Source organism: Lithobates pipiens, unplaced genomic scaffold (assembly GCF_037356315.1).
Source record: "Lithobates pipiens isolate NorthernLeopardFrog02 unplaced genomic scaffold, aLitPip1_a1.2 Scaffold_35, whole genome shotgun sequence".
NCBI lineage: Eukaryota > Metazoa > Chordata > Amphibia > Anura > Ranidae > Lithobates > Lithobates pipiens.
The window spans coordinates 3,232,014-3,259,184 of NW_027507811.1; the positions used below are offsets into that span (position 1 = coordinate 3,232,014).

Genomic DNA, 27,171 nt, shown 5'->3' on the forward strand with positions numbered 1-27,171 from the left:
CCGGGGGCCCCCTTATTAAGCCCCCCGCCCGCAGACCCCGACAACCAACGGCCAGGGTTGTCGGGAAGAGGCCCTTGTCCTCATCAACATGGGGGACAAGGTGCTTTGGGGTGGGGGGGCCGCACGGCCCCCCCTTCCTCAAGGCACCCCCCATGTTGAGGGCACGCAGCCTGGTACGCTTCAGGAGGGGGGGCGCTCGCTCGCCCCTCCTTTCCTGGCCGGCCGGGTAGCGTGCTCGCACAAGGGTCTGTTGTGGACTTGGGGGGGACCCCCACGCCGATTTTTTCGGCGTTGGGGTTCCCCTTTCTAAGTCCATACCAGGTGGCGGGGCCAGCGGCGTCTCCTTCGCGGGCCCCGCCTACCTGCAGACACGCTCGAAATGAGCGGACTTTTCTCCGGGCGGGAAAGTACGGCGGACTGGCATACACACGGCCGGATTGTCCGCCGAAATGCGAGTCCGGCGGGAAGATTGGAGTGCAAAACTACTTTCTAAGTCCGCCGTACTTTCGGGTCAAAAAAGTATGCCGGAGGCTACACACTGGGGGATTGTCTGGCGGACTTCAGTTTGCCTGACTTTTCCACCCGCTTGTTTGATCGTGTGTACGCGGCATTAGAAGCTATCATCATGTCATTTGAGGAGGAATAGGATAGTCACCCAGCATAATAGGATAGTCACTCAGCATATGCAGTCTTCAAGGGATCCCACATCCATAGAAAAATCATTTGGATACATCAGCATCAGGTGCTTGGTAGCTGGTGATCCAAGACTGAATCATTTTTATGAATGTGAGCCTATCAACAGAGTCTGTGGACAGGTGCACACTGTGATCAGTTACAAAGCCTCCAGCAGCATTGAATGTGCGTTCAGAAAGAATGCTGGATGCAGGACAGGCCAGTAGCTCAATTGCATATTGAGCAAGCTCTGGCCAGTGGTTCATTCTCAAGACCCAGTAACCCAGTGGATGTTCTGGTGGAAAGGTCTCCAAGTCTGATCTTGCCCCTAGATATTCCTGCACCATGTAATTCAGACTCTGGCGATGGTTGCTGAAACTGATCAGACATAGGCGCTGAGGACTGAAGAATTGCCTGAAGGCATCGGTCAGTCGACCACCTTCTCCACCGCTCTTTCTGTGACTGAATGAAGCCTCAGCAACACGCTGTCCAGCACCAGGAAATTGTAACCTCCCAGGCTCTGGAAACGCATTGCACAAACTTTTCTGCAAGGCCTCCTGAAGATGTTTCATCCTTTACTCCCTCTACGAAGGCTGGATAAGTTCTTCAACCTTACCCTTGTAACGATGATCAAGAAGGGTTGCCAGGCAGTAATGATCCCTCTCCTTGATACCACAAATCCTAGGGTCCTTTTGCAGGCTTTTCAGGATCAGGGAGGCCATGCAGCGAAGGTTTGCTGAGGCATTCGATCGTGAGTCCTCTGGGTCACTAAGGATCACATGATCCTCAACCACCTCTTTCCAGCCACGTACAACTCCATGGGTTTCTGGGGACTGCAAACGATCCCTTGAAGACTGCTGCTGATGCTGAGTGTTATCCTCCACCTCCATGCTGACACAATCCTCCTTCTCTTCTTCTGCTTCCTGTGTGATCGGCACGCTTGCAGGAATACTAGTATCTGGATAAAGGGGGCCTTTGGTGCCATTGTCGTAATACAACCATTTCTGGCTGAAGCTGGCATGGCGTCAACTACCTCTGAGCCTGCCCCTGCTGATAGAATCTCTGCCCCAGTGTGGCTCCTGTCCCCTAAGCAGACCAACTCAAGCACCGCATAACATCTTTTTGCCTGAGTGCTTGCGTAGCCCCATGAACGCCTACAGATCACCGCTGGTTCAGAGGAGAAATCTGCAGAGGAAGAGGCCATAGAGGAAGAAGAAGAGGAGGGGGTGGAGGAGAGAGCTGTGGCAGAATCACCACTAGTGTTTTGGAGGCGTGGTGGTGGAACGAGCTCCAACAATACTGCACCCTGTCCTGCATCCTTCCCAGCTGCCAGCAGAGTCACCTGGTGAAAGATAGGTACCGTCCCTGTCCATGCCTGTTGGACCATTAGTCAGCGGTAATATGCACCTTACCGCTGACTACCTTGTCCAGTGAGGCCAAGACATTGCCTTCCACATGCTAGTAGAGAGCCTTCCGTGAAAATGGTGTTTGGGAATCTGTCACTGAGGTACCGCACATTCCACAAATTCACAAAAGGGGCAGAGTCACCAGCTGAAAAAGCAGCATTTGCAGTGCTAGCAATTTGGCCAAGGTAGCATTCAGATGCTGAGCTTGTAGATGGCTGGGACCGAATTTCTTTCGACGGTTTAGAAACTGGGGTAGGGAAATTTGCCTGCTAAAATCCAATGTAGGTGTATCGCTAGCAGATTGGCCGCAAGTACTTGGGACACCTATTTCTATACCTTCATTCCTCTCAGTGAAGGTTTCTGAGAGGACTGGAGGTATAGTGGGGTTGGAGATCCCAGCTGATGAGTAGCAAAGAGAGGTCCGCCTTTTTTTTGATGTGGGTCTTTTACATGCTGTTGCCAACGGACTGCATGGGAGGTTGTCATATGTCTGGTCAAGCATGTGGTGCCCAAGTGGCTGCTGTTTTGGCCACGCTTGATACGATCCAAACAGCAACAGTGTGATCTGCTGCACACGTGTAAAAAAAGGCCCACACCAAAGAACTTTTCAAAATATGTGGGGAGTCAGCAGCGCCCTGCACCTGCTTAGCTCTGCGGTGTGATGCAATGGGGTGGCTGCCCTTAAGCTGCCCCCTGGAGGGCATCCTACCTCATTGGAGATGTGCCTCCTTCTCTCTTCTATCAGGCACCCAAGTTGAGTCCGTGACCTCATCATCCCCTCCCTCCTCGTCACTGGAGCAAACTTGGCAGTATGCTGCAGCTGGGGGAAAATCACTGCCAGTTTCTTGATCTTCTTGGGCAACTCCTCTCTCTAGGCTCACGTTACTCCCTTCCTCAACCTGGGTACCATCATCGGAGCCTTCAGATCACTGCACATCCTCCTGCAGCATGTACCCGACACTGTGGTCGAATAGTTCGGGGGACTCCTCCGTGCATGATGGTGGGGCTAGGAAAGGAGTGACTGTTGACATGGAGCCAATGGAATAGGCCACTTTGGCAGCTGCATTGGCAGGCAAACTACTCTGAGCCTGGGTGACAGAGGATGAGGGGGGCTTTGTTATCCATTCCACCAACTCTTCCTCATGTTGTGGCTCAATAAGACGGCCAGCTGCAGGAAAAAGGGACAAGCGTGCCCCACGGTCACCTGCAGAGAATGCACCATGTCCATGACCAGCACTGTTGACTGTAAACACAGAGCTTGCTTGCCCTCTTTTAGTGGCCTGTGAGCATCTGCCTCTCCTTGGTGGCCTTCCGGATATGCTGTAAATTTTGTTTAGCAAAAAAACACTACACTGTATTGTGTACTGTGTACACCATCAGAAAAGTAGTAGCAACTGTACTAGGGATGCACGGTACTGTGTACACCAACAGAAGTGTAATAACAACTATAGGTGTACTGTATTGACCACCAGAAAAGTATGAGCAACTGCACTATGGGTGCACAGCACTGTGTACTGTGTACACCGCCTGAAGTATATTAGAAACAGTACACCAGGAATGGGCTGCAGTCAGATGTAGCTAAACTGGATACAGTGGAGATATATATATATATATATATATATATATATATATTGAGAAGTTTGGGGATACTAGCTCCGCGGGATTAAGTGCATAAACCGTTGTCAGGTGAAACCAAAATATATTTATTTATAATTAAATCAAAAATAAAGCTTTTCTTCAGCATATAAAAACCGTAAATTAAAGTCCGCTTATCTTCAGCACAAAATAATACAAAAAGAAAAGCACCTACAGTTCTGTAGACAGGTCTTTCACCAAAAAGAGTCCTTGCAGAGATCTTTTTGCAGCCTCCAAAACAGCAAACAGCAAACCAACACAGGCAGACAGCTCCTCAGACAGGTGTTCATCTCCTTCTCCTCCTCACCACCACCTCTCTACTACTTCCTGTCTCATAGGCTGTCTGTCTTCCTGGAGGCCGTTAAACCCCTGTGGTCAGGGAGGGAGGCTCTTTCCCACTCAAATGTCACTTTAGAGCCTCCCAAATTCCGGGTCCCAACTATCTTCTTAAAATATAGAGAGGACCGCGAATAAGTCTTCTCCCGAAAAACCCGGAATCTGTCACCCATTTTTGGGTGACCCCCTGAGGCCTACCATGATTCCCTTAAAGGGACCACATCCTGAATATAGGCGCCACATAGTACCCGTCCAGGACCCAACCTTGGCGTCCTGTACATATCCCCCCCCTCTGCCTCAATGCGGAGGTGTTGGAGGCACCATTTGACACCATACAGTGGACCCGGGAGAGGGCATCGGCATTCTGATGTAGTCTCCCGGGTCTGTGCTCAACCACAAAATTGAACTCCTGGAGAGACAGGAACCACCTCGTTACTCTGGCATTCATGTGTTTATTTTGCCTCATCCAGGTCAGCGGGGCGTGGTCGGATACCAGGCAAAACCTTCTGCCTAGGAGGAAATACCGCAAGGAGTCCAAGGCCCACTTAATGGCAAGACACTCCCGCTCCATAGTTTTTCTCCGCTGCTGTCAGCTTTCTACTCAGGAAAACTATGGGGTGCTCTTCCCCGTTGATTACCTGCGACAGGACTGCTTCTAGCCCCTCATTTGAAGCGTCTGTCTGTACTGCAAAATCTTTATTAAAGTCTGGAGCAACGAGCACCGGATCCTGGCACAATGCCGTCTTAAGCTTCTGAAAAGCTTTCTTGGCCTCGTTATTCCATTTTATCATCACCGACTTTCTACCTTTGGTCAGGTCCGTCAAGGGTGCAGCAATGGTGGCAAAGTTGGGGATAAACCTCCGATAGTAGCCAACTATGTCCAAAAACGCTCTGACCTGCTTCTTGGTTAGGGGACGGGGCCAGTCCTGTATGGCTTTCACCTTACTCATTTGGGGCTTTACCAGCCCTCTACCCACAATGTACCCTAGGTACTTGGCTTCCTCCACCCCAACTGCACATTTTTCTGGATTTATGGTGAATCCTGTTCTTCTCAGGGAGTCTACGACTGCCTGAACTCGGGGAAGATGTGACTCCCAATCAGGGCTGAAGATGACAATGTCATCCAAATAAACCGAAGCGTACCGATGATGTGGACGCAAAGTTTTGTCCATGGCCTTTTGGAACGTAGCGGGGGCAGAGTGTAAACCAAACGGCATTCGTTTGTACTGGAAGTGGCCTTCCGCGGTAGAGAAGGCCGTTTTCTCCCTAGCTTCCTTGGTCAGGGGAATCTGCCAGTACCCTTTCGTGAGGTCCAGCGTGGTAATATACCTGGCAGGCCCCAACCTCTCAATGAGCTCATCTACCCGTGGCATGGGATAAACATCAAACTTGGAGATTTCATTCAGTTTTCTAAAATTATTGCAGAAGCGAAGAGTGCCGTTGGGTTTGGGTACCAACACGATTGGATTCGACCACTCTCTCTGCGATTCCTCAATGACATCAAGCTCGAGCATTCTTTTCACCTCTTCGGACACTGCCACTCTATGAGCTTCTGGGATATGGTAAGGCTTTAACTGCACTTTTACCTTGGGGTCAGTTACAATGTCGTGCTCGATGACATTGGTGAGTCCTGGCAACCCTGAAAACATGTCCCTATTTCTTTGAAGAAACTCCTTTGCTTGCTGGGTTTGGGGTCTAGTTAAGGTAGCAGCCACCTGCACCAGGTCGATCCCTGCATGGTCTCCTGACTGTACCGCTACCACCGTGGATACCTGGTCTCTGTCTCTCCAGGGTTTCAACAAATTCACGTGGTAGATCTGGTATGGTTTGCTTTTCCCTGGCTGGTGTACCTTGTAGTTTACCTCCCCCACTTTTTCCACTATCTCAAATGGACCTTGCCACTTGGCCAAGAACTTGCTCTCCACGGTGGGTATTAGGACAGCCACCCGGTCTCCTACTTGAAACTGTCTGACTTTCGCAGACCGGTTATACACCCTTCTTTGGGCTTCCTGAGCCTTCTGCATGTGCTCCCTCACCAGCGGCATCACCTTAGCCACCCTCTCTCGCATTTGAGAGATATGCTCTACTATGGTTTTGTGTGGTGAGGACTTACTTTCCCACGTTTCCTTTACCAGATCCAGCAACCCCCGAGGCCGTCGCCCATACACTAGCTCAAATGGGGAGAAGCCCGTGGATGCTTGTGGAACCTCCCGGATGGCAAACAAGAGGGCAGGGAGTAATATATCCCAATCCTTCCCGTCCTTCTGGACGACTCTTTTTAGCATGGTCTTCAAAGTTTTATTAAACCTCTCCACTAGGCCATCAGTCTGCGGGTGATAGACAGACGTCCGCAACTGCTTAATTTGAAACAGTTTGCACAGGTCCGCCATCACCTTTGACATAAAAGGGGTGCCCAGGTCCATTAATATCTCTTTGGGAAAACCAGTTCGCGAAAACATTTGAAATAGTTCTCGGGAAATGGCTTTAGAGGAAGTTTTCCTCAAAGGAACTGCTTCTGGGTACCTGGTTGCATAGTCTAGGATGACTAATATATACTTGTGCCCTCTTACCGATTTTACCAGGGGTCCCACGAGATCTATGGCGATCCGCTCGAATGGAACCTCAATAATTGGCAAGGGTACCAGAGGGCTTCTATAGTGGGGCACTGGGGCAGTTAACTGGCAAACGGACAAGATGCACAATATCTTTTAACCTCAACTTTTACCCCTGGCCAGTAAAACCGGTCAGTTATCCTGGCCTCTGTTTTCTCTGCCCCTAAGTGTCCTCCCAGTGCGTCGAGTAGCATCCGCCTATATGGTTGGGGAACCAGCAACTGCTCTATAGTTTCCCTACGGCTTTCAGTCACTTGATAAAGCAAGTCCCCCTTTAAGGCAAAATGAGGAAACCTCTGATCTGCTCCTGGCATTTGTGAGATCCCATCCACAACAGAAACCTGCTCTCGGGCATTAACAAGGTAGGATCCCGAAGCTGGGCGGTGCCAAACGCACCCCTAGGTACATCTAGATCTGGGTGTACTGGCCTTGAGGATGTTTCCCCTTCACTTTCCTCAACCGGGGACTGCAATGGGGAGAGCTCCTCGTCATCCTCCCCCAGCATAACCTGTAACGGGAAGACTTCCCCCCCCCTCAGAGTTTAACTCGGTTTTGCAATCTGAAACAGACACATCCTTCAACTTAATATTCTCTACAGTATCATTATCCATAATGGGTATCTCTGTATCAGTGGGGTGGGTTGTGGGGGTTTCAGGCCCAGGTTCCTCAGACTCTCTTGGCTGTCAATCTGTACCTGGCTCCACAGTTCGAAAAATAGTGGACAGTCCCGCCCCACTATAATGTCATGTATTAGACTTCTCACTACCCCGACCTCTTGGGTCACTGAGGTGTGGCCATAGGACACAGTCACCGAAACCATGGGGTATTCCTTGGCGTCCCCATGGATGCACACTACCCGTAGGGTTTTCCTTACAGGGCCAAGTCTCCCAATCACCCTGGCATGTACCAATGTTACCATGCTACCAGAGTCCAGTAGCGCCCTGGCAGGAAGGTGGTTCACCCACACTTCACATTCAAACTGACCTGCGATTGGATCCAGGTGAGTGGTGCAGACTCTTTGCATGTAGAAGGAGCTTCTCCGACCAATTCCGCAGTCCATAGGCTCCTCCTGAAGTTGGCATTGCGCCCGGGTATGTCCCCAGGACCGACATCGCCAACACTGTAGGTCTCCTATTCTTGGGACAGGAACCACCCTTCGAGGTTCTGTAGCAGATGATGCGGTTTTGCGGATCCCAGCGTCTAGCAGGGCTTCTCTCCTAGGCGCTATGGCTGGTCTGGTTGCCCTTGGTGTGGGTTCCCTACGTCTGGCAGGCCCAAGCAGGTCCTCCACCATGGTGTACCTTTCCACCAACTCCACCAGCTGGTCAGCGGTTGTGGGGTCTCCATGGCTTACCCAGCGCTGTAGGTCATCTGGCAGGGACCGCAGGTACCAGTCCATCACTATTCGTTCCACCATCTGTGGGCCTGACAGTTTTTCTGGCTGCAGCCATTTTTTAACCAGCTGAACCAGTTCATGCATTTGCGACCTGGGTGGTCGGTCAGGCTTGTACCGCCAGCGATGCACCCTCTGAGCCCGGACAGCTGTGGTCACTCCTAGGCGGGCCAGGATCTCTGCCTTCAGACGCTCAGTCACTGATATGTTCCGCTGGGAGGTCAAAATAGGCCTTTTGCGGGTCACCGGAGAGGAAAAGGGAGATAATGCCGGCCCATTGGTCACGGGGCCACCCCTCTCTTTCTGCTATCCTCTCAAAGGTGGTGAGAAAGGCCTCTACATCATCGCTGGGCATTAATTTTTGTAAAAAATGGCTGGCCCTCACAGACACCTGGTTGCCAGCGGCAACAGCCACTTCGTCACGTCCCTGAGCCAGCCGCTGTACTGCCTCCTGCAAGTCAGCCACCTGTGCTTGAGTGGACTCCTGCTGAGCAGTAAACTGGGCGGCTAGCAGCCGTGTGCTTTCCTGTTGTGCAGCTATGGCCTGTGCCAGGGCCTGCTGCTGCTGAGCCATCGCTTCCTCATGGCGACGGTTTGCGTCTGCTGAAGCTTGCTGCTGGGTCACGGTGGCTTGTGCCAAAGCCCTGATGACCTCCTCCATGTCTTTGCCTGCCGCTTGCAGCGTCTGGGCTGGCTTCACCCAAGACATGCAATTTGTACAGTCTCTTTTAAATGTCAGTTTTTAAACGTTTTTTGCGGCTGCAAATGCACTTTTGCCCGCATTCTCCACCAGTTGTGAAGTTATACTAGCTCCGCGGGATTAAGTGCATAAACCGTTGTCAGGTGAAACCAAAATATATTTATTTATAATTAAATCAAAAATAAAGCTTTTCTTCAGCATATAAAAACCGTAAATTAAAGTCCGCTTATCTTCAGCACAAAATAATACAAAAAGAAAAGCACCTACAGTTCTGTAGACAGGTCTTTCACCAAAAAGAGTCCTTGCAGAGATCTTTTTGCAGCCTCCAAAACAGCAAACAGCAAACCAACACAGGCAGACAGCTCCTCAGACAGGTGTTCATCTCCTTCTCCTCCTCACCACCACCTCTCTACTACTTCCTGTCTTATAGGCTGTCTGTCTTCCTGGAGGCCGTTAACCCCCTGTGGTCAGGGAGGGAGGCTCTTTCCCACCCAAATGTCACTTTAGAGCCTCCCAAATTCCGGGTCCCAACTATCTTCTTAAAATATAGAGAGGACCGCGAATCAGTCTTCTCCCGAAAACTATACCCGGAATCTGTCACCCATTTTTGGGTGACCCCCTGAGGCCTACCATGATTCCCTTAAAGGGACCACATCCTGAATATAGGCGCCACATAGTACCCGCCCAGGACCCAACCTTGGCGTCCTGTACAATATATACGAGACTGACTGTATATATACATATTAAATACACTGCAGCTAACTGAATAACCTGCCTGCCTGCTCAATATAAATGACACTCTTTCTCCATCCACGCCAACGACACACTACACAAGGCTGACGTGCAGACAGCCTTATATAGTGTGGGCCATGGACTTAGTCCCCCTGAGCCATGATTGGCCAAAGGCATCCTGCCTTTGGCCAATTATGTCTCTCTTAGCTGAGGGCGCTGTGATTGGCCAAAGCATGCTGGTCATGGTACACCGCTGCTTGAATTTGGCACAAACAGCCCATAATGTTTGGTTTTTCGATGAACGGACGAACAGCCAATGTTTGAGTCAAACTCATGTTCGACCTGAACAGAAAGCTCATCCCTAATAGTGACCAATAGGAAAAGGACCTCCTACTATCAGTAGTTAATGTAGTGGTCCTGTACATTGGTGACCAATGGGAGAAGGACCCCCTTATGTCAGTGGTCAGGGTAGTGGTCCCTTACATTGGTGACCAATGGGAGAAGGACCCCCTTATATCAGTGCTCAGTGGGAGAAGGACATTCTTACATCATCATTAGTGAGAAGACTGCCCCCCCTTACAGATCATTGATGTCAGTTGTTACTGAGAGACAGAAATTGTTCATTGCTCAGGGAACCCCTAGAAACCTTTGGAGGAACCCTGGCTGAGAAAGGCTGGACTAGGCAGTAATATATTTCTCTCCTCCTTGGTGGGAGTGGAGATGACCCCATCTATAAGGATATACAGTACATACACACACAGCACAAGGCCGTGTTCACACTACGAGACGTTTCTCGGGGGCTGCAGTTCTTCTGAGCTCCATGAGGTGGTGAGCTTCTCACTTCTACCATAGAGAAGGGAAAGCTCTATGGAAGACAGGAAGTGATGTCAAGTAAAAATAAGAAGTTCCGGGTGAGAGGTGAGTCGGGAGGAAGTAGAGAGGAGACGTCGCTGGAAGTTTCAGTAGAGGAGGTAATAAGATCTTATTTCCTATTTACACCCAGTAACCCCCCCCCCCCCCCCCTCCCCGTCATGCCAGCAGGCTGCCGGAGTTTGGTACCTTGCAGCCGGAGTTCTGACAATTATTCTGATTAGCCAGAAACTCTGACCAAAAGTTCCCCTTCCTGGACATCATGATGACCCTTCATTGACCTCACAGCACTACCTCAGAGCAAACAAGTCACAGGAAGGATCGTATTTATCATTCCTTGTCTGCAGATATAATACTAATCAAATCCAGTTAAGAAAACAAACCCAACAGAGAAAAGCGAAAATCTGATCCGGCAGGCCAAGAGGGTTCCTGAAAATGTAGAAAACACTAAACAGTCCAAACTAAATGTGTTCCTATGGGGGTAGTAGTTCTTCATGGTACAGCAACCCTCCTATTACCCCCCCCCCACCCCCCACACCTATTATTGTGCGACCAATACCATTCAAATAATTCTTACTTTCATTTCCCAAAGTTATCCGTCTACAAGGAGACCTGTATAGATCAAATGATGCCACCAATGAGGATGGAGGAGGACCGGAGTCACATGACTGAGAAGATACTAAACCTCACCCTGGAGATCATCTACCTGCTGACCGGAGAGGTGAGGAGGATTCTGGGAGGTCACATGACATCACTCTTATCTCTATTAATAAAACACAGACCTGACCGGAGAGGTGAGGAGGATTCTGGGAGGTCACATGACATCACTCTTATCTCTATTAATAAAACACAGACCTGACCGGAGAGGTGAGGAGGATTCTGGGAGGTCACATGACATCACTCTTATCTCTATTAATAAAACACAGACCTGACCGGAGAGGTGAGGAGGATTCTGGGAGGTCACATGACATCACTCTCATCTCTATTAATAAAACACAGACCTGACCGGAGAGGTGAGGAGGATTCTGGGATTCTAACATGATATTCCTATTGGTTCTCCAATACAGAGATTTCCTCTTGTGAAGTCCGGTGATCATATGACCATCACAGTGCCTCCATGTGACTCCCTAAAACCTGAGAGACACAACATGGAGAAGATTCTAGAAGTCACCAAGAAGATGATGGAGCTGCTGACAGGAGAGGTGAGGAGGATTCTGCGAATTCTGGGATATTATCCAGTAACAGACAAGGGATGTGTCTGGATGGTGACTGTATCATTGTGTGTGTCAGGTTCCTATAAGGTGTCAGGATGTCACTGTCTATTTCTCCATGGAGGAGTGGGAGTATTTAGAAGGACACAAGGATCTCTACAAGGACGTCATGATGGACAATCAGCCGCCCCTCACATCACCGGGTAAGAGGAGACTTTATTGTAAAGGAGAGAGCAGTACGGAGGCTCCACCTAGATCCCCCATCATCTGATAAACACATAGAAACAATGTATTCAGTCAGTGTGTGTGTTTCCTACAGATGGATCCAGTAATGGGAACCCACCAGAGAGATGTCCCCGTCCTCTGTATTCCCGGGATTCCACACAGGAAGGTCACACCATCCCCCACCATCATCAGGTAGATGAGGAACAATCACTGATAGTATCATTAGGATCTGTACATTATCTGCATTGTTACCATTGATGTCATTTTTATTATATATTCAGAGTGGAAACCTGAGAGATTCTAAAGTTGAGATTAAAGAAGAGATAAAAGAGGAGGATGATGAGGATGGGGTGATGGAGGAAGAACACAAAGATCTGTACCAGGACACCATGGAGGAGTCATCCAGATACAGGAACCCACCAGAGAGATGTCCCCGTCCTCTGTATTCCACACAGGAAGGTCACACCATCCCCCACCATCATCAGGTAGGTGGAGTTGAGGGTCGGGAACATAAAGTGATTGAACACTCTGACATGTGGACTCTACAAGATGATATTTTCTGCTATTCTCTTGGTTTAGGGTGAAGTTCTGATAGATATAAAAGTTGAGCTGGAAGAAGAAGAAGAGAGGTATGTGAGGGATGATCAGCAGTCTATGGAGGAGGATGGAATAACGGGGACATTTATAGAGGAGGACACTCCTACAGAGATCAGCACAGGTGGGTCATTAACACTAAATACATCCCTCCACCCATACTGCTCACTGATTGGTCCAGAGTAGGGCGGGGGCTGGGTGATATCAGCCTGTAATCCCCTGGTCACTTTCCTGAGCTGTGTTCCCCGTCCTGTATTCCTGGATTTCTCTCTCCGATAATCTTTGTATTTCTATTTTAGTAGATGGACGGGAGATGAGGAAAACCTCAGAGGATTGTCTCACTTTGTCTCCAGACTGTAAAGTAGAAGATGAGGACATCACACAGTATAGTCCAGGAGAAAACCCGACTACCTCAAATGTCCATCCGGCACCACACAGTGTAGATGGACCATCGTATTCCTCTTATCCCGAGGAACCTCAGACTGTGCGGGACGGTGCCGGACCATCGTATTCCTCTTATCCTGAGGAACCTCAGACTGTGCGGGACGGTGCCGGACCATCGTATTCCTCTTATCCTGAGGAACCTCAGACTGTGCGGGACGGTGCCGGACCATCGTATTCCTCTTATCCTGAGGAACCTCAGACTGTGCGGGACGGTGCCGGACCATCGTATTCCTCTTATCCTGAGGAACCTCAGACTGTGCGGGACGGTGCCGGACCATCGTATTCCTCTTATCCTGAGGAACCTCAGACTGTGCGGGACGGTGCCGGACCATCGTATTCCTCTTATCCCGAGGAACCTCAGACTGTGCGGGACTGTGCCGGACCATCGTATTCCTCTTATCCCGAGGAACCTCAGACTGTGCGGGACGGTGCCGGACCATTGTATTACGTTTATACTTTGATACCTCAGACTGTGCGGGACGGTGCCGGACCATCGTATTCTTCTTATCCTGAGAAACCTCAGACTGTGCGGGACAATGCCGTGCTTCCAAAAGTTGAGAAGTTTTCCTGTCCTGAGTGCGGGAAGTGTTTCAGTTGCAGTTACTTTCTTGATGTGCATAAAAGATCCCACACAGGTGAGAAGCCGTTTTCTTGTCCTGAGTGCGGGAAATGTTTTTCACTGAGTAACAATCTTAAAAAACATCAAGAATCGCACAAAAGGCAGAAGTCGTATTCCTGTCCTGATTGCGGGAAATGCTTTGTAGACAAATCACAACTTCTCATGCATCAGAGCTCTCACACAGGTGTGAAGCCGTATTCTTGTTCAGAGTGCGGGAAATGTTTTTCTGACAAGTATGTTCTCTACACACATGAGAGAGTGCACACGGGGGAAAAGCCGTTTTTCTGTACTCAGTGCGGGAAACGTTTTGCAGACAGGTCCAGTCATTACAGGCACATGAAAATGCACACGGGGGCGAAGCCATTTTCCTGTTCTGGGTGCGGGAAATGTTTTTCAGACAAGTCCAATCATACCAGGCATCTGAAGTCTTGTACTATTGAGAAACTTATCAGGAAAGGTTTATATAAAGACGGGAAGCATGTAGCAGATACATGAATAGACCTCCCAAGCGATGTTATTACCAGGCTGCAGCTAGGGGGAGCTCTAATGTGCGACCACAACAGAGTGATCCCATCTGGCTCACGTTAACGTTTTGCTTTTTTTGCACACATGGTAAAATGCAGATTTTGGGGGCTGAAGATTAGTTAAAACCCCCAAACATATATTATCTGAAAGCAGAGACCCTGGAGAATAAAATGGTGGTGGTTGTTAAGGTTTTTTTCATACATAAATTTCCTCTTCATATCCGGGTTTATCCCCGCCCCCCCCCCCCCTATTTTCTATGGTGTGATATTTTCTACAATACTTTGTTATAATAATGTAACACGTTGTGTATTGTATTGTACAACTCCGCCTCCACATTCCAGGCAAGTCGTCATCCTGACCAATAAAATTTCCACCTTTCACTATTTCCTGATCTTAGGACTGCAAATCTTATAAAAATAAAATTATAATTAAAGTGTATTGAAGGAAAAATAAATTGTGTGTGTCGGTGGAATGACTACAAACATCAGTGGCCAACAATTGCTCCATAGGGGACACAAATCCTTCACAGGTCGTCAGTTTAGAGGTCATGGTGAATATCGGGTGTGGGATTGTTGTCGGGTCGCACAGGAATATGTAACGTGGGTAACGCCATCGACGTTTCCATTGGCAGGTTCCTGCAACATGTGCGTTTTTGCTCATATGTATGTGGGGGGGGGGGGGGCTCAGATATTTTGGGGGAGGGGATTTAAGTGTTTGGGCATAAGTTTAACTTTTTTTTAAATTTTTTTTAACCCAACTCGTATGCTTCCAAATAAGAAAGTGGCTAAAGCGACTGCCTTTCTGTTAGATGTTCGTGGGTGTCTTCTTCCCCTCTGCGTGGTATCACCTGTCATGTCAATTCCAGGCCTGCAGGTGGCATCGCGTTGCCTGGGAACCATGGTGGGGGGACCAATGAGTGGTGGTGTGGTGGTCTCCTACATTGGTGACCAATGGGAGAAGGACCCATTATATCAGTGGTCAGTGTAATGGTTCCTTACATTGGTGACCAATGGGAGAAGGACACCTTATACCAGTTATCAGTGAGGTGGTCTACATTGGTGACCAATGGAAGAAAGACTCCCTTATATTGTGGTCAGTGTAATGGTCCCTTACATTGGTGACCAATGGGAGAAAGACCAACCTTATATCAGTGGGCAGTGTAGTGGTCCTTTACATTTGTGGCCAATGTGTGAAGAACCCCCTTATATCACTTGTCAGTGTGGTGGTCTACATTGGTGACCAGTGGAAGAAAGACCCCCTTATATCATGGTCAGTGTAATGGTCCCTTACATTGTTGATGAATGGGAGAAGGACCCCGTTATATCAGTGTAGTGGTCCCTTACATTGGTGACCAATGGGAGAAAGACCCCCTTATATAAGTGGGCAATGTAGTGGTCCCTTACATTGGTGGCCAATGGGTGAAGGACCCCTTATATCAGTGGTCCCTTACATTGGTGACCAATGGGTGAAAGACACCCTTATATCAGTGGTCAGTGTGGTGGTCTCTTACATTGATGATCAATGGGTGAAGGGCCCCCTTATATCAGTGGTCAGTGGGAAGATTGCCTCTCTTACACATCACTAATGGCAACTAAGGGACATTAATTGCTCGGGGAACCCCTAGAAACCTTTGGAGAGAGAAAGGCTGGACTAGGCAGTAATATATTTCTCTCCCCCTTGGTGGGAGTGGAGATAACCCCATCTATAAGGATATACAGTACATACACACATAGAACAAGGCCGTGTTCCCACTACGAGACGTTTCTCGGGAGCTGCAGTTCCTCTGAGCTCCACAAGATGGAGATCTTCTCACTTCTACCATAGAGACAGGAAGTGATGTCAGGTGCAGACAGGAAGTTCTGGGTGAGAGGTGAGTCGGGAGGAAGTAGAGGAGGCGTCGCTGAAAGTGGCAGTAGAGGAGGTAATAAGATCTTATTTTCTATTTACACCCAGGAACCCCCCCCCCGTCATGTCCGTCCTCTTCCTCCATAGTCACTGTGATGTCTTTTATCTCCAGCAGATGATGATACACACATATACACTCACCGGTCACTTTATTAGGTCCTCCTTGCTAGTAGCGGGTTGGACCCCCTTTATTAGGTCCTCCTTGCTAGTAGCGGGTTGGACCCCCTTTATTAGGTCCTCCTTGCTAGTTGCGGGTTGGACCCCCTTTGGCCTTCATTCTTGGTGGCATAGATACAACAACAACTCAGAGATTTTGCTCCATACTGCCCATCCGTGATGCCAATCTCCCGTTCCACCACATTACAAAGGTGCTCTATTGGATTAGTGTGGAGGCCATTGGAGGACAGGGACCTCGTTGTCCGGTGGTGAGATGATTGGAGCTCTGTGACGTGTTGCATTATCCTGCTGGAAGGAGCCATCAGAAGATGGGGACACTGTAGTCATAAAGGGATGGGCATGGTCAGCAACAATACTCAGGTAGGTCGTGGTGATTAAACCCCATCCCCCACGCCATTACACCCCCACCACCAGCCTGAACCGGTGATACAAGGCAGGCTGGATCCATACCCCAAGTTCTGACCCCACCATGGATGTGTTGTGTGTTCAGAGATGGTATTCTGCATACCTTGGATGTAACGAGTGGTTGTTGGAGTTACTGTTGTCTTTCAATTGTCTGGAGCCAGTCTCCTCCACACAACTGCCGCTCACTGGATATTTTCTCTTTTCCCCACCATTCACCTGGGAGATGGTTGTGTGTGAAAATCCTAGAAATGCTCAGACCGGCCCGCCTGCCACCAACATCCATGCCACGTTCAAAGTCGATTCAATCCCCTTTCTAACCCCATTCTGATGCCCGCGTTTGAACTTCAGCGAGTCGTCTTCACCACGTCTAGATGCCTAAATGCATTGAGCTGCTGCCATGTGATTGGCTGATTAGCCATTTGTGTTGCCAAGCAACTGAACAGGTGTGCCTTATAAAGTGGCCGGTGAGTGTATATTGTGTGGAACTATAGAAGGGAACCTTCAGGGTAGGATGATCAACCCCACAACTTTTTTTTTCTGGCATAAAAATAGAAAATTTACTGACTGAGGACGTTGGCCTCGTTCAGAGTTATGCTTTAGAGACTCCATTTTATATTTGTTTTACAGGCGGGGTTCTCCTTTAAAGTTTCTTTGCTTCGGCTTCGCTCTCGTGAGGAATAATTGAGATTATATTCGTTATTTCTTGGCACGCAGCCAACACTAACTTTAGTTGCTAGGCATAGAAGTGTATTCCATCTCAGGCAATTAAAACGTGGTCTAACCTTATCTCTTCTCCCTATTTATTACTGAATATGTAAGTTACCGAATAGACACGAAACCCCCCTCACGACGGCTCGATGTGCGTCTTCTCTTCCTGTGTACACAATACGGGATTTCTTTCTTTATTGATATTTTGAAGAATAATATAAAAAAAAAACAATATGTAAACATTATTAATCCCCAACAAGTAAGTCTCACAGACACACATAAACCTCAGAACAAAGGGATATTTAAAAACAAGAATTTAATTACTTGTAAAATACTCCTAATTATTGTGCCACCAGTCTCACAGATACACATTAACCTCAGAACATAGGAACATTCAAAAAATATATATAATTATTTGTTAAATACTCCTAATTATTGTGCCATGTGTCTCACAGACACACATAAACATCAGAACATAGGAACATAAAAAAAAAAAAATCTAATTACTTGTAAAATACTCCTATTGTGCCACCAGTCTCACAGATACACATAAACCTCAGAACAAAAGATCATTCAAAATATGATATAATTATTTGTTAAATACTCCTAAATATTGTGCCACGTGTCTCACAGACAGAAATAAACCTCAGAACAAAGGGATATTTAAAAACAAGAATTTAATTACTTGTAAAATACTCCTAATTATTGGGCCACCAGTCTCACAGATACACATAAACTTCAGAACAAAGGATCATTCAAAAAATATATATAATTATTTGTTAAATACTCCTAATTATTGTGCCATGTGTCTCACAGACACACATAAACATCAGAACATAGGAACATAAAAAAAAAAATCAAATTACTTGTAAAATACTCCTAATTATTGTGCCACCAGTCTCACAGATACACATAAACCTCAGAACAAAGGCTCATTCAAAATATGATATAATTATTTGTTAAATACTCCTAAATATTGTGCCACGTGTCTCACAGACACACATAAACCTCAGAACAAAGGATCATTCAAAAAATATATATAATTATTTGTTAAATACTCCTAATTATTGTGCCATGTGTCTCACAGACACACATAAACCTCAGAACAAAGGATCATTAAAAAAAAATGTAGTTACTTGTAGCCCCCTCCTCCTTTTTTATTTTTGAAAAGCCCGTGGCGTGTGAAACACACCCAAAAACTCCACCCGTTGCCAAAAAAAAAAAGTGCACACGCATAAAGAGGTGACACAAATCGTGCAACGGGTGTTACACTAGTCCTCCCTAGGAAGGACCTTACCCCGATCCCCCGGGGCGTTAGGCTCCTAATCGGGACTGAGGTATTTCACTTGGGTCCATCTGGCCGAAAACCAGAGGGATCCCCTTTCTCTGGAAGGTCTGCCGAAATCCAAGTACTCGGTGCAAAGGGAGACCCCATCCCAAGACTTTCAGAGTAAGCCCGAGGACCCACACCCTACTCATCACGTAGTGACAAAAAATGTAACAATCAACCAAAACATACAAAAAAGTGACAAACAAAGGTAATAAAAAGAAAGTAGGGGAAAAGGAAGTGGGAGAAGTGAAAAGTGGCCATTGTACAATACAATGGTCAGCCCTTCGGCCAGGAATAAAAATTTCCCCTGGTCCTAGCCAAAAGGCTCGGCCCTAGAGGCAGGTGTGAAAAACGTGTTGGTGAAGTGACCCTCACTCACAGTGATTATTCGGCACCCCTGACCTGCCACTTCACGGGCACATTCACCACAGGCTTTTCATCCCAGCCCTGACCAACAGCCCAGGCCAGAGCAGCCCCCACCCCAGCCAGAAAGGCCTGAAGTTCTGGCAGCTTGGGGAGAGCCCTGGATGAAGACTCAACCCTCGCTCCCATCACTCCTACCTAATTACATTCAGGAGATACTAACCACTCCCCCCCCCTTAATGGAGGAGCCGGTGTTCTCTCCCGAAAAACTGACCGTAGCTAGAACTACCCCAATCTAGGCTAGAAGGCCAGGGACCCGACCCTCTGGCCAGACCCAATGCAGCATCCATCCTCACCAGGAGCACCCTTCCAGGCGGCTTCAGACTAAACCATTGGTCGGCCCCCAGTATCTGTCAGGCAGCTCAACATAGTCCCTACTGAAACCGCCCTTCCAGGCACATTTCCGCTCCAGCTCCTACTAGAGCCAGGCCAGGTAGGATAGACTAGGGATGCAAGAAAGCCTAAGCCCTTGTACACACGGTCGGAGATTCCGACAACCAAATCCGTCGGATTTTGTCCGAAACTGTTGCATACACACGGTCGGACAAAGTTGTCGGAAAATGACGTGATGACGTTATTCCGTTACGACAGGACTACGTTCACGCTAGTAGCCAATAGCTTTGGTGTAGGAATTTGATCTGAGCATGCGTGGCACTTTGTCCGATCGGAATTCTCTACACATGATCGGAGTATGTCCGATCTGAGCATTTTGTTGGAAAATTTTACCAACAAGTTGGAAAACTTGGTCCGTCGGATACTCAGACGGAAACAGTCCGATGTAGACCACACAGAGTCGGAATATCCGACAAAACGGTCCGATCGGACACATTCTGTCGGAATCTCCGACCGTGTGTACAAGGGCTTAAGCTTGCACTCTGTACATATCGTACCCCTAAACTCTGCACACTATATGTAACACACTCCTAAACCCTGCACTCTCTATGTATCGCTCCCCAGAACTCTGCACTCTGTATCTAATGCACTCCTGAGTTCTGCGCTCTGTATGTAACACACTTCTTAATTCTGCACTCTGTACGTAGCTTAATCCGGAACTCTGCAACCCTTCATTCTCTATAAAGTGCACCCCAGAACTCTGCACTCTGTGCATAGCGTACTCCTGAACTCTGCACTCTGTATGTAGTGTAACCCTAAACCCTTCATTCTCTATGTATCGCACTCCTGAACTCTGCACTGTGTATGTAACACCCTTCTTAATTCTGTACTCTGTAGATAGCATAATCCTGAACTATGCACTCTGTACATTGCGCACACCTGAATTCTGTATGTAATGCACTACTGAACTCTGCACTCTGTATGTAACACACTTCTTAATTCTGCACTCTGTACGTAGCATAATCCTGAACTCTGTACTCTGTACAACGCACTCCTGAACTCTGCACTCTGTATGTACTGCACCCCTAAACTCTGCACACTGTACATAATGAACTGCTGAATTCTGTACATAATGCACCCCTAAACTCTGCACTCTGTATCTAGGGCACCCCTGAACTTTGCACCTAACACACGAACTCTGCACTCTGTATGTAACATAATCCTGAACTCTGAATGTAACGCACTCCTAAACTCTGTACTCTGTACATAATGAATTCCTGAATTCTGTACATAATGCACTCCTGAACTCTGCAGTCTGTACAATGCACTCCTGAACTCTGCACTCTGTATGTACCACACCCCTGAACTCTGCACTCTGTACATAATGAATTCCTACACTCTGTACATAGTGCACCCCTGAAATCTGCACTCTGTACAACGCACTCCTGAACTCTGCACTCTGTACGTAACATAATCCTGAACTCTGAACATAATGCACTCCCGAACTCTGCACTCTGTACAACGCACTCCTGAACTCTGCACTCTGTACATAACATAATCCTGAACTCTGAACATAATGCACTCCTGAACTCTGCACTCTGTACAACACACTCCTGAACTCTGCATTCTGTACAACACACCCCTGAACTCTGCACTCTGTACGACGCACTCCTGAACTCTGCACTCTGTACAACACACTCCTGAACTCTGCACTCTATACAATGTACTCCTGAACTCTACACTCTGTACAATGCACCCCTGAACTCTGTACAATGTACTTCTGAACTCTGCACTCTGTACAATGTACTCCTGAACTCTGCACTCTGTACAATGTACTTCTGAACTCTGCACTCTGTACAATGTACTCCTGAACTCTGCACTCTGTACAATGCACCCCTGAACTCTGTACAATGTACTCCTGAACTCTGCACTCTGTACAATGCACTCCTGAACTCTGCACTCTGTACAATGTACTCCTGAACTCTGTACAATGTACTCCTGAACTCTGCACTCTGTACAACGCACTCCTGAACTCTGCACTCTGTACAATGCACTCCTGAACTCTGCACAACGCACTCCTGAACTCTGCACTCTGTACAACTCACCCCTGAACTCTGCACTCTGTACAACTCACCCCTGAACTCTGCACTCGGTACAACTCACCCCTGAACTCTGCACTCGGTACAACTCACCCCTGAACTCTGCACTCTGTACAATGCACTCCTGAACTCTGCACTCTGTACAACGCACTCCTGAACTCTGCACTCTGTACAACGCACTCCTGAACTCTGCACTCTGTACAACGCACTCCTGAACTCTGCACTCTGTACAATGCACTCCTGAACTCTGCACTCTGTACAACGCACTCCTGAACTCTGCACTCTGTACAACGCACTCCTGAACTCTGCACTCTGTATAACTCACCCCTGAACTCTGCACTCTGTACAACACACCCCTGAACTCTGCACAACGCACCCCTGAACTCTGCACTCTGTACAACGCACCCCTGAACTCTGCACTCTGTACAACACACCCCTGAACTCTGCACAACGCACCCCTGAACTCTGCACAACGCACCCCTGAACTCTGCACTCTGTACAACGCACCCCTGAACTCTGCACTCTGTACGTAACATAATACTGAACTCTGAACATAGCGCACTCCTGAACTCTGCACTCTGTACATAATGAACTGCTGCATTCTGTACATAATGCACTCCTGAACTCAGCACTCTGTATGTAGCGCAGCTGTGAACTCAGCACTCTTTTGCTGCCAGAGACTTTTTTCACACATGTTTAAAAAAAACGTTTTAGGCCTGAAGATTACATAAACCCCCCAAAACATTCTATATTTTCTGAAAGCAGACACCCTAGAAACAGTGATGGCGAACCTTTTTTGAGCCTGAGTGCCCAAACTGGAACACAAAACCAACTTATTTATTTCAAAGTGCCAACATTTAGCGAGAGAGGGGGGGAGAGAGAGAGAAGAGGGATATGAGAGAGAGAGAAGGGGGACGTGTGAGAGAGAGGGTGGATGTGAGAGAGAAAGAGGGGGTGTATGAGAGAGATGGGGTGTGAGAGAGAGTGATGGGGTGAGAGTGATGGGGTGTGAGAGAGAGAGAGTGATGGGGTGTGTGTGAGAGAGAGGTGTGTGTGAGAGAGAGAGGTGTGTGAGAGAGAGAGAGAGGGTGTGAAAGAGGATGTGTGAGAGAGGATGTGTGAGAGAGAGGGGCGTGAGAGAGAGAGGGGGCATGAGAGAAAGAGGGGTGTGTGAGAGAGAGGTTGGTGCAAGAAAGGGGGTGTGAGAGAGGGGGGTGAGAGAGAGAAAAGGGTATGACAGAGAGGGGGTGTGAGTGAGAGAGGGGGATGAGAGAGAGGGACACACAAAGGGGAATCAGAAAGTGGGGTTGTGTGTGAGAGAGAGTGATAGAGGCGGGTGAGAGAGAGAGAGAGAGGGGGGCTGACAGAGTGAGGGGGAAGAGACAGACGGGGGGGTTGAGAGGAGAGTGAGATGAGAGAGAGACATCTAGCTCTGCCCCCTGTCCCAGATAGTCTGCCCAGTATCTTCCATGCCAGTCTCCATCCTTGATCCGGGGGGGGGGCTCTGTGTTCTGTTCCTTTCAGCAGCTCCCTCGCAGCCCACGCCTCCCCCATCCTCATCTTCTGCCGCCCCCGTTCAGCCTCACTGTTGAAGAGGAGGTTATGTGGAGTCCAGAATCCGGAAGGCGTCGGGGATGCTGCCCCCACTGCTAGCCTCTTTGGGGTCAAGGAGGTGGTGAAGCTCTTCTCTCCCTCCCGGGCTCTCAGTTCTGTTCATCTTCCCCGCAGAGGCTGCGGGGCCGTCCGCTCACATAGAGTCCCGCACCTCGCCGCTGGTTGCTGCCGCGCTCTCACCGTCACCAAACCTGGACTCTCTGCGTGCCCACAGAGATGGCTCTGCTTGCCATGGGTTCGCCATCACTACCCTAGAGAATAAAATAGAAGTCGTTCCAATTTTTTTATTTCACGTACCGCAGAGATCTAGGAAACACAAAATTTTAGTAAAGAAATAAATGCGTGCGTTTACCTTCATTCGTGTGTATGTAGGCGGGATTTTATATGCTGGGGGTGTCTCCTCTGCTCTCCCCTGAATGTAATTCAGTGCAGATTGCATTGCGTTACATTCTTTCCCGGCCAAACCGGGGACACCGAGAGGCATGGACCCGAAAAAACACGTCGCTTTCCGGGTCCGCAACAAGGCGGGGAGGGGAGCAGATGTGTGTCCACTCAGCTCCCTCCCCCAAACCCACAATGCTGGTCCTAGGCCTGCAGATAGGCAAGTAGATCCCGGGATACATGGCATGGGCGTACGTGGGATGGGCACGCAGGGGGGGCATTTTACCGGGGGGTTGTGTGGAAGCACTCGGGGGGGGGGCAACGCAGCTGCCTTAATGCTTCCACCTGCCAGGCTGGGGTCTGTTTATCAGATTTATACACGATGTGTGTAGAACCCTCCGCTGTCAGGTCCATACAATATACGGACTTAGCAGTAAAAGGGGTTAAAGGGACGCTGGGGCAGGGTACGAAGGGCTTGAAATGGAACCATTAGAAACTTGTGAGTAAGGCTCTGATCACACTAATACGGAGGGTTTTAGTTTGTGGGCAGCAATCCGCTCTGGCATGCAGCAGGGAGCAGTCTGGTTGCTTATGTTATTGCATCACACTGCTCCTTTTTTTTTTTTTTTTTTTAACTTTATGTGAAGTGCACAAAGTGACACTTGACTCATGTCATAGCACAGCAGCCTGAAGAGAAGTGCTAGCTGGCAGGGTTGCCACCTCATCCCTTTAAATCCGAACACATATTAATTACACAGGTTCTGTGGCTATTTAAGGTGGTAATTAAACTCACTTAGTGCCTTACCTAGCTTCAATTAGCCACAGAACCTGTGTAATTTATATGTGTTTGGGTTTAAAGGGGTGAGGTGGCAACTCTACTAGCTGGACATGAAACCCCATCTATAAGGATCTACAGTACATAGACACACACAGCACAAGGCCGTGTTCACACTACGAGATGTTTCTTGGGGGGGCTGCAGTTCCTTTAAGCTCCACAAGGTGGTGATCTCACTTCTACCCAGACAGGAAGTCTCTATGGAAGACAGGAAGTGATGTCAGGTACAGACAGGAAGTTCCGGGTGAGAGGTGGGTCGGGAGGAAGTCATTGTTGGAAGGGGCAGCAGAAGAGGTAATAAGATCTTATTTTCTATTTACACCCAGTAACCCCCGTCAGTTCCGTCCTCTTCCTCCATAGTCACTGTGATGTCTTTTATCTCCAGCAGATGATGATAAACACCTATATAGTGTAGAAACCTAAATTAACCCTCCTATTCCCTCCTCACATCCACATCCTATTATTGTGTGACCAACACCATCCGAATAATTCTTAATTTCATTTCCCCCAAGTTATCCGTCTACAAGGAGACCTGTATAGATCAAATGACGGCACCAATGAGGATGGAGGAGGACCGGAGTCACATGACTGAGAAGATACTAAACCTCACCCTGGAGATCATCTACCTGCTGACCGGAGAGGTGAGGAGGATTCTGGGAGGTCACATGACATCACTCTTATCTCCATTAATAAAACACAGACCTGACCGGAGAGGTGAGGAGGATTCTGGGAGGTCACATGACATCACTCTTATCTCCATTAATAAAACACAGACCTGACCGGAGAGGTGAGGAGGATTCTGGGAGGTCACATGACATCACTCTTATCTCCATTAATAAAACACAGACCTGACCGGAGAGGTGAGGAGGATTCTGGGAGGTCACATGACATCACTCTTATCTCTATTAATAAAACACAGACCTGACCGGAGAGGTGAGGAGGATTCTGGGAGGTCACATGACATCACTCTTATCTCTATTAATAAAACACAGACCTGACCGGAGAGGTGAGGAGGATTCTGGGATTCTAACATGATATTCCTATTGGTTCTCCAATACAGAGATTTCCTCTGGTGAAGTCCGGTGATCATATGACCATCACAGTGCCTCCATGTGACTCCCTAAAACCTGAGAGACACAACATGGAGAAGATTCTAGAAGTCACCAAGAAGATGATGGAGCTGCTGACAGGAGAGGTGAGGAGGATTCTGGGAATTGTGGGACATTATCCAGTAACAGACAAGGGATGTGTCTGGATGGTGACTGTATCATTGTGTGTGTCAGGTTCCTATAAGGTGTCAGGATGTCACTGTCTATTTCTCCATGGAGGAGTGGGAGTATTTAGAAGGACACAAGGATCTCTACAAGGACGTCATGATGGACAATCAGCCGCCCCTCACATCACCGGGTAAGAGGAGACTTTATTGTAAAGGAGAGAGCAGTGCGGAGGCTCCACCTGGATCCCCCATCATCTAATGAACATAGAAACTGTGACAGACCACCTTGCACCCTGACTGGGTGCCTCCTGCCCTCTAAACCACGGGTCTCAAACTGGTGGCCCTCCAGCTGTTGTGAAACTACAAGTCCCATCATACCTCTGCCTATGGGAGTCATGCTTGTAACGGTCAGCCTTGCAATGCCTCATGGGACTTGTAGTTTGGCAGCAGCTGGAGGGCCACCAGTCTGAGACCCTTGCACTAAACAATTCCAGCAGACCGGTTGCTAATATCAGCCCTTTACCCCAAGCATTGTACGCAGACAAGATGTTGGGATAAAACCAAAGGAATAACTTTATTGAACAGAAATTCCGGTTTTTATACACTTCAAAAACAGGGAAAGTCCCCTCAGGAAACAATAAAAACAAATATTGCACATTGGGGTAAACGTGCCACGATGGTTAGATAGCAAGGTAAAGTTGGCACAAGACTAATTACATGATGTAGGAATCTCCAGGAGGATTAGCAAACAAACAGAAACAATAGGTGACTCAATTAACAATGGGAATACACTTCACACCTAGACAGGATAGGCAAATGCAGGTACATGTTATAACAGTAAACGCATAACACCTTAATAAACAGATTACACATAACGTCAGGAGACACCAACATCAGGTTGATTTGAGCCAAATCTTCTGCTTTGAGTCTAGGAGGGAGATGAAGCAGTCAATGCTGGTGTGGGCCGTCTATACCCCAGCAAAACAGAGGCCCCAAATCTGTATCCGGGTCCTCCTGATCTCAGATTCTGCGTGATTCGGGGGGGACATGGACTTGAATTCAAAGTAAAACTACTCCAGAGGTCCCCCAGGCACACACATCCCAAAGAATAGAGCCCCCTCAATCACCAGGGCCCATAGTAGGCAAGAGGCTATACTGCAGTCCCCTCCAAAAGCCCTTGTCCTGGTTGGGTCTGTCACAGAAACAATGTATTCAGTCAGTGTGTGTGTTTCCTACAGATGGATCCAGTAATGGGAACCCACCAGAGAGATGTCCCCGTCCTCTGTATTCCCGGGATTCCACACAGGATCGTCACACCAGCCCTCACCGTTACAAGGTTGGTGGAACGGAGTATCAACAATATGGACTTTTGGAGATGATGTGTGGAATTTTTATTTATTTTTTTGCTTATGTGATGTCACAATATTAAAGCTTATATCTTACAGATGATATTGTTGATCCTTCTCTTGGTTTAGAGTGAAGATCTGATAGATATAAAAGTTGAGGTTAAAGAAGAAGAAGAAGAGAGGTATGTGAGGGATGATCAGTCTATGGAGGAGGATGGAATAATAAGGATAATTATAGAGGAGGACACGGCTACAAAGATCGGCACAGGTGGGTCATTGATGGACTATTATAATGCTGACGCCAATGAGCGGTCTCCACTCCAACATTTGAAGTATACACTAGATGAGAGTCACACCGAGTAGTAAAAGCAACCTATAGTTGTATTCCATGAAAGAAAAAAGAGATGGTTGCATCATACATACAT

General features: G+C 48.1%; 3 protein-coding genes across 3 annotated transcripts in view; all 3 read left to right on the forward strand.

The window, feature by feature from the left end:
* LOC143955446 (uncharacterized) overlaps nucleotides 1-27,171 on the forward strand; it is a 151,205-nt gene that overhangs the window by 102,169 nt on the left and 21,865 nt on the right. The window lies entirely within an intron of this gene.
* LOC143955337 (uncharacterized) overlaps nucleotides 1-27,171 on the forward strand; it is a 49,393-nt gene that overhangs the window by 16,354 nt on the left and 5,868 nt on the right. Inside the window, exons 11-12 of the mRNA XM_077465406.1 lie at nucleotides 6,999-7,023; nucleotides 12,643-13,856. Of these exons, the coding sequence (XP_077321532.1) occupies nucleotides 6,999-7,023; nucleotides 12,643-13,856 (1,239 nt within the window). The remainder of the gene's footprint in view (nucleotides 1-6,998; nucleotides 7,024-12,642; nucleotides 13,857-27,171) is intronic.
* LOC143955338 (uncharacterized) lies at nucleotides 15,631-26,435 on the forward strand. The gene is made up of 4 exons (XM_077465407.1): nucleotides 15,631-15,895; nucleotides 24,697-24,825; nucleotides 25,245-25,520; nucleotides 26,265-26,435. Exons 2-4 carry the CDS (start codon nucleotides 24,730-24,732, stop codon nucleotides 26,433-26,435), a joined length of 543 nt encoding a protein of 180 aa, XP_077321533.1. The 5' UTR covers nucleotides 15,631-15,895; nucleotides 24,697-24,729.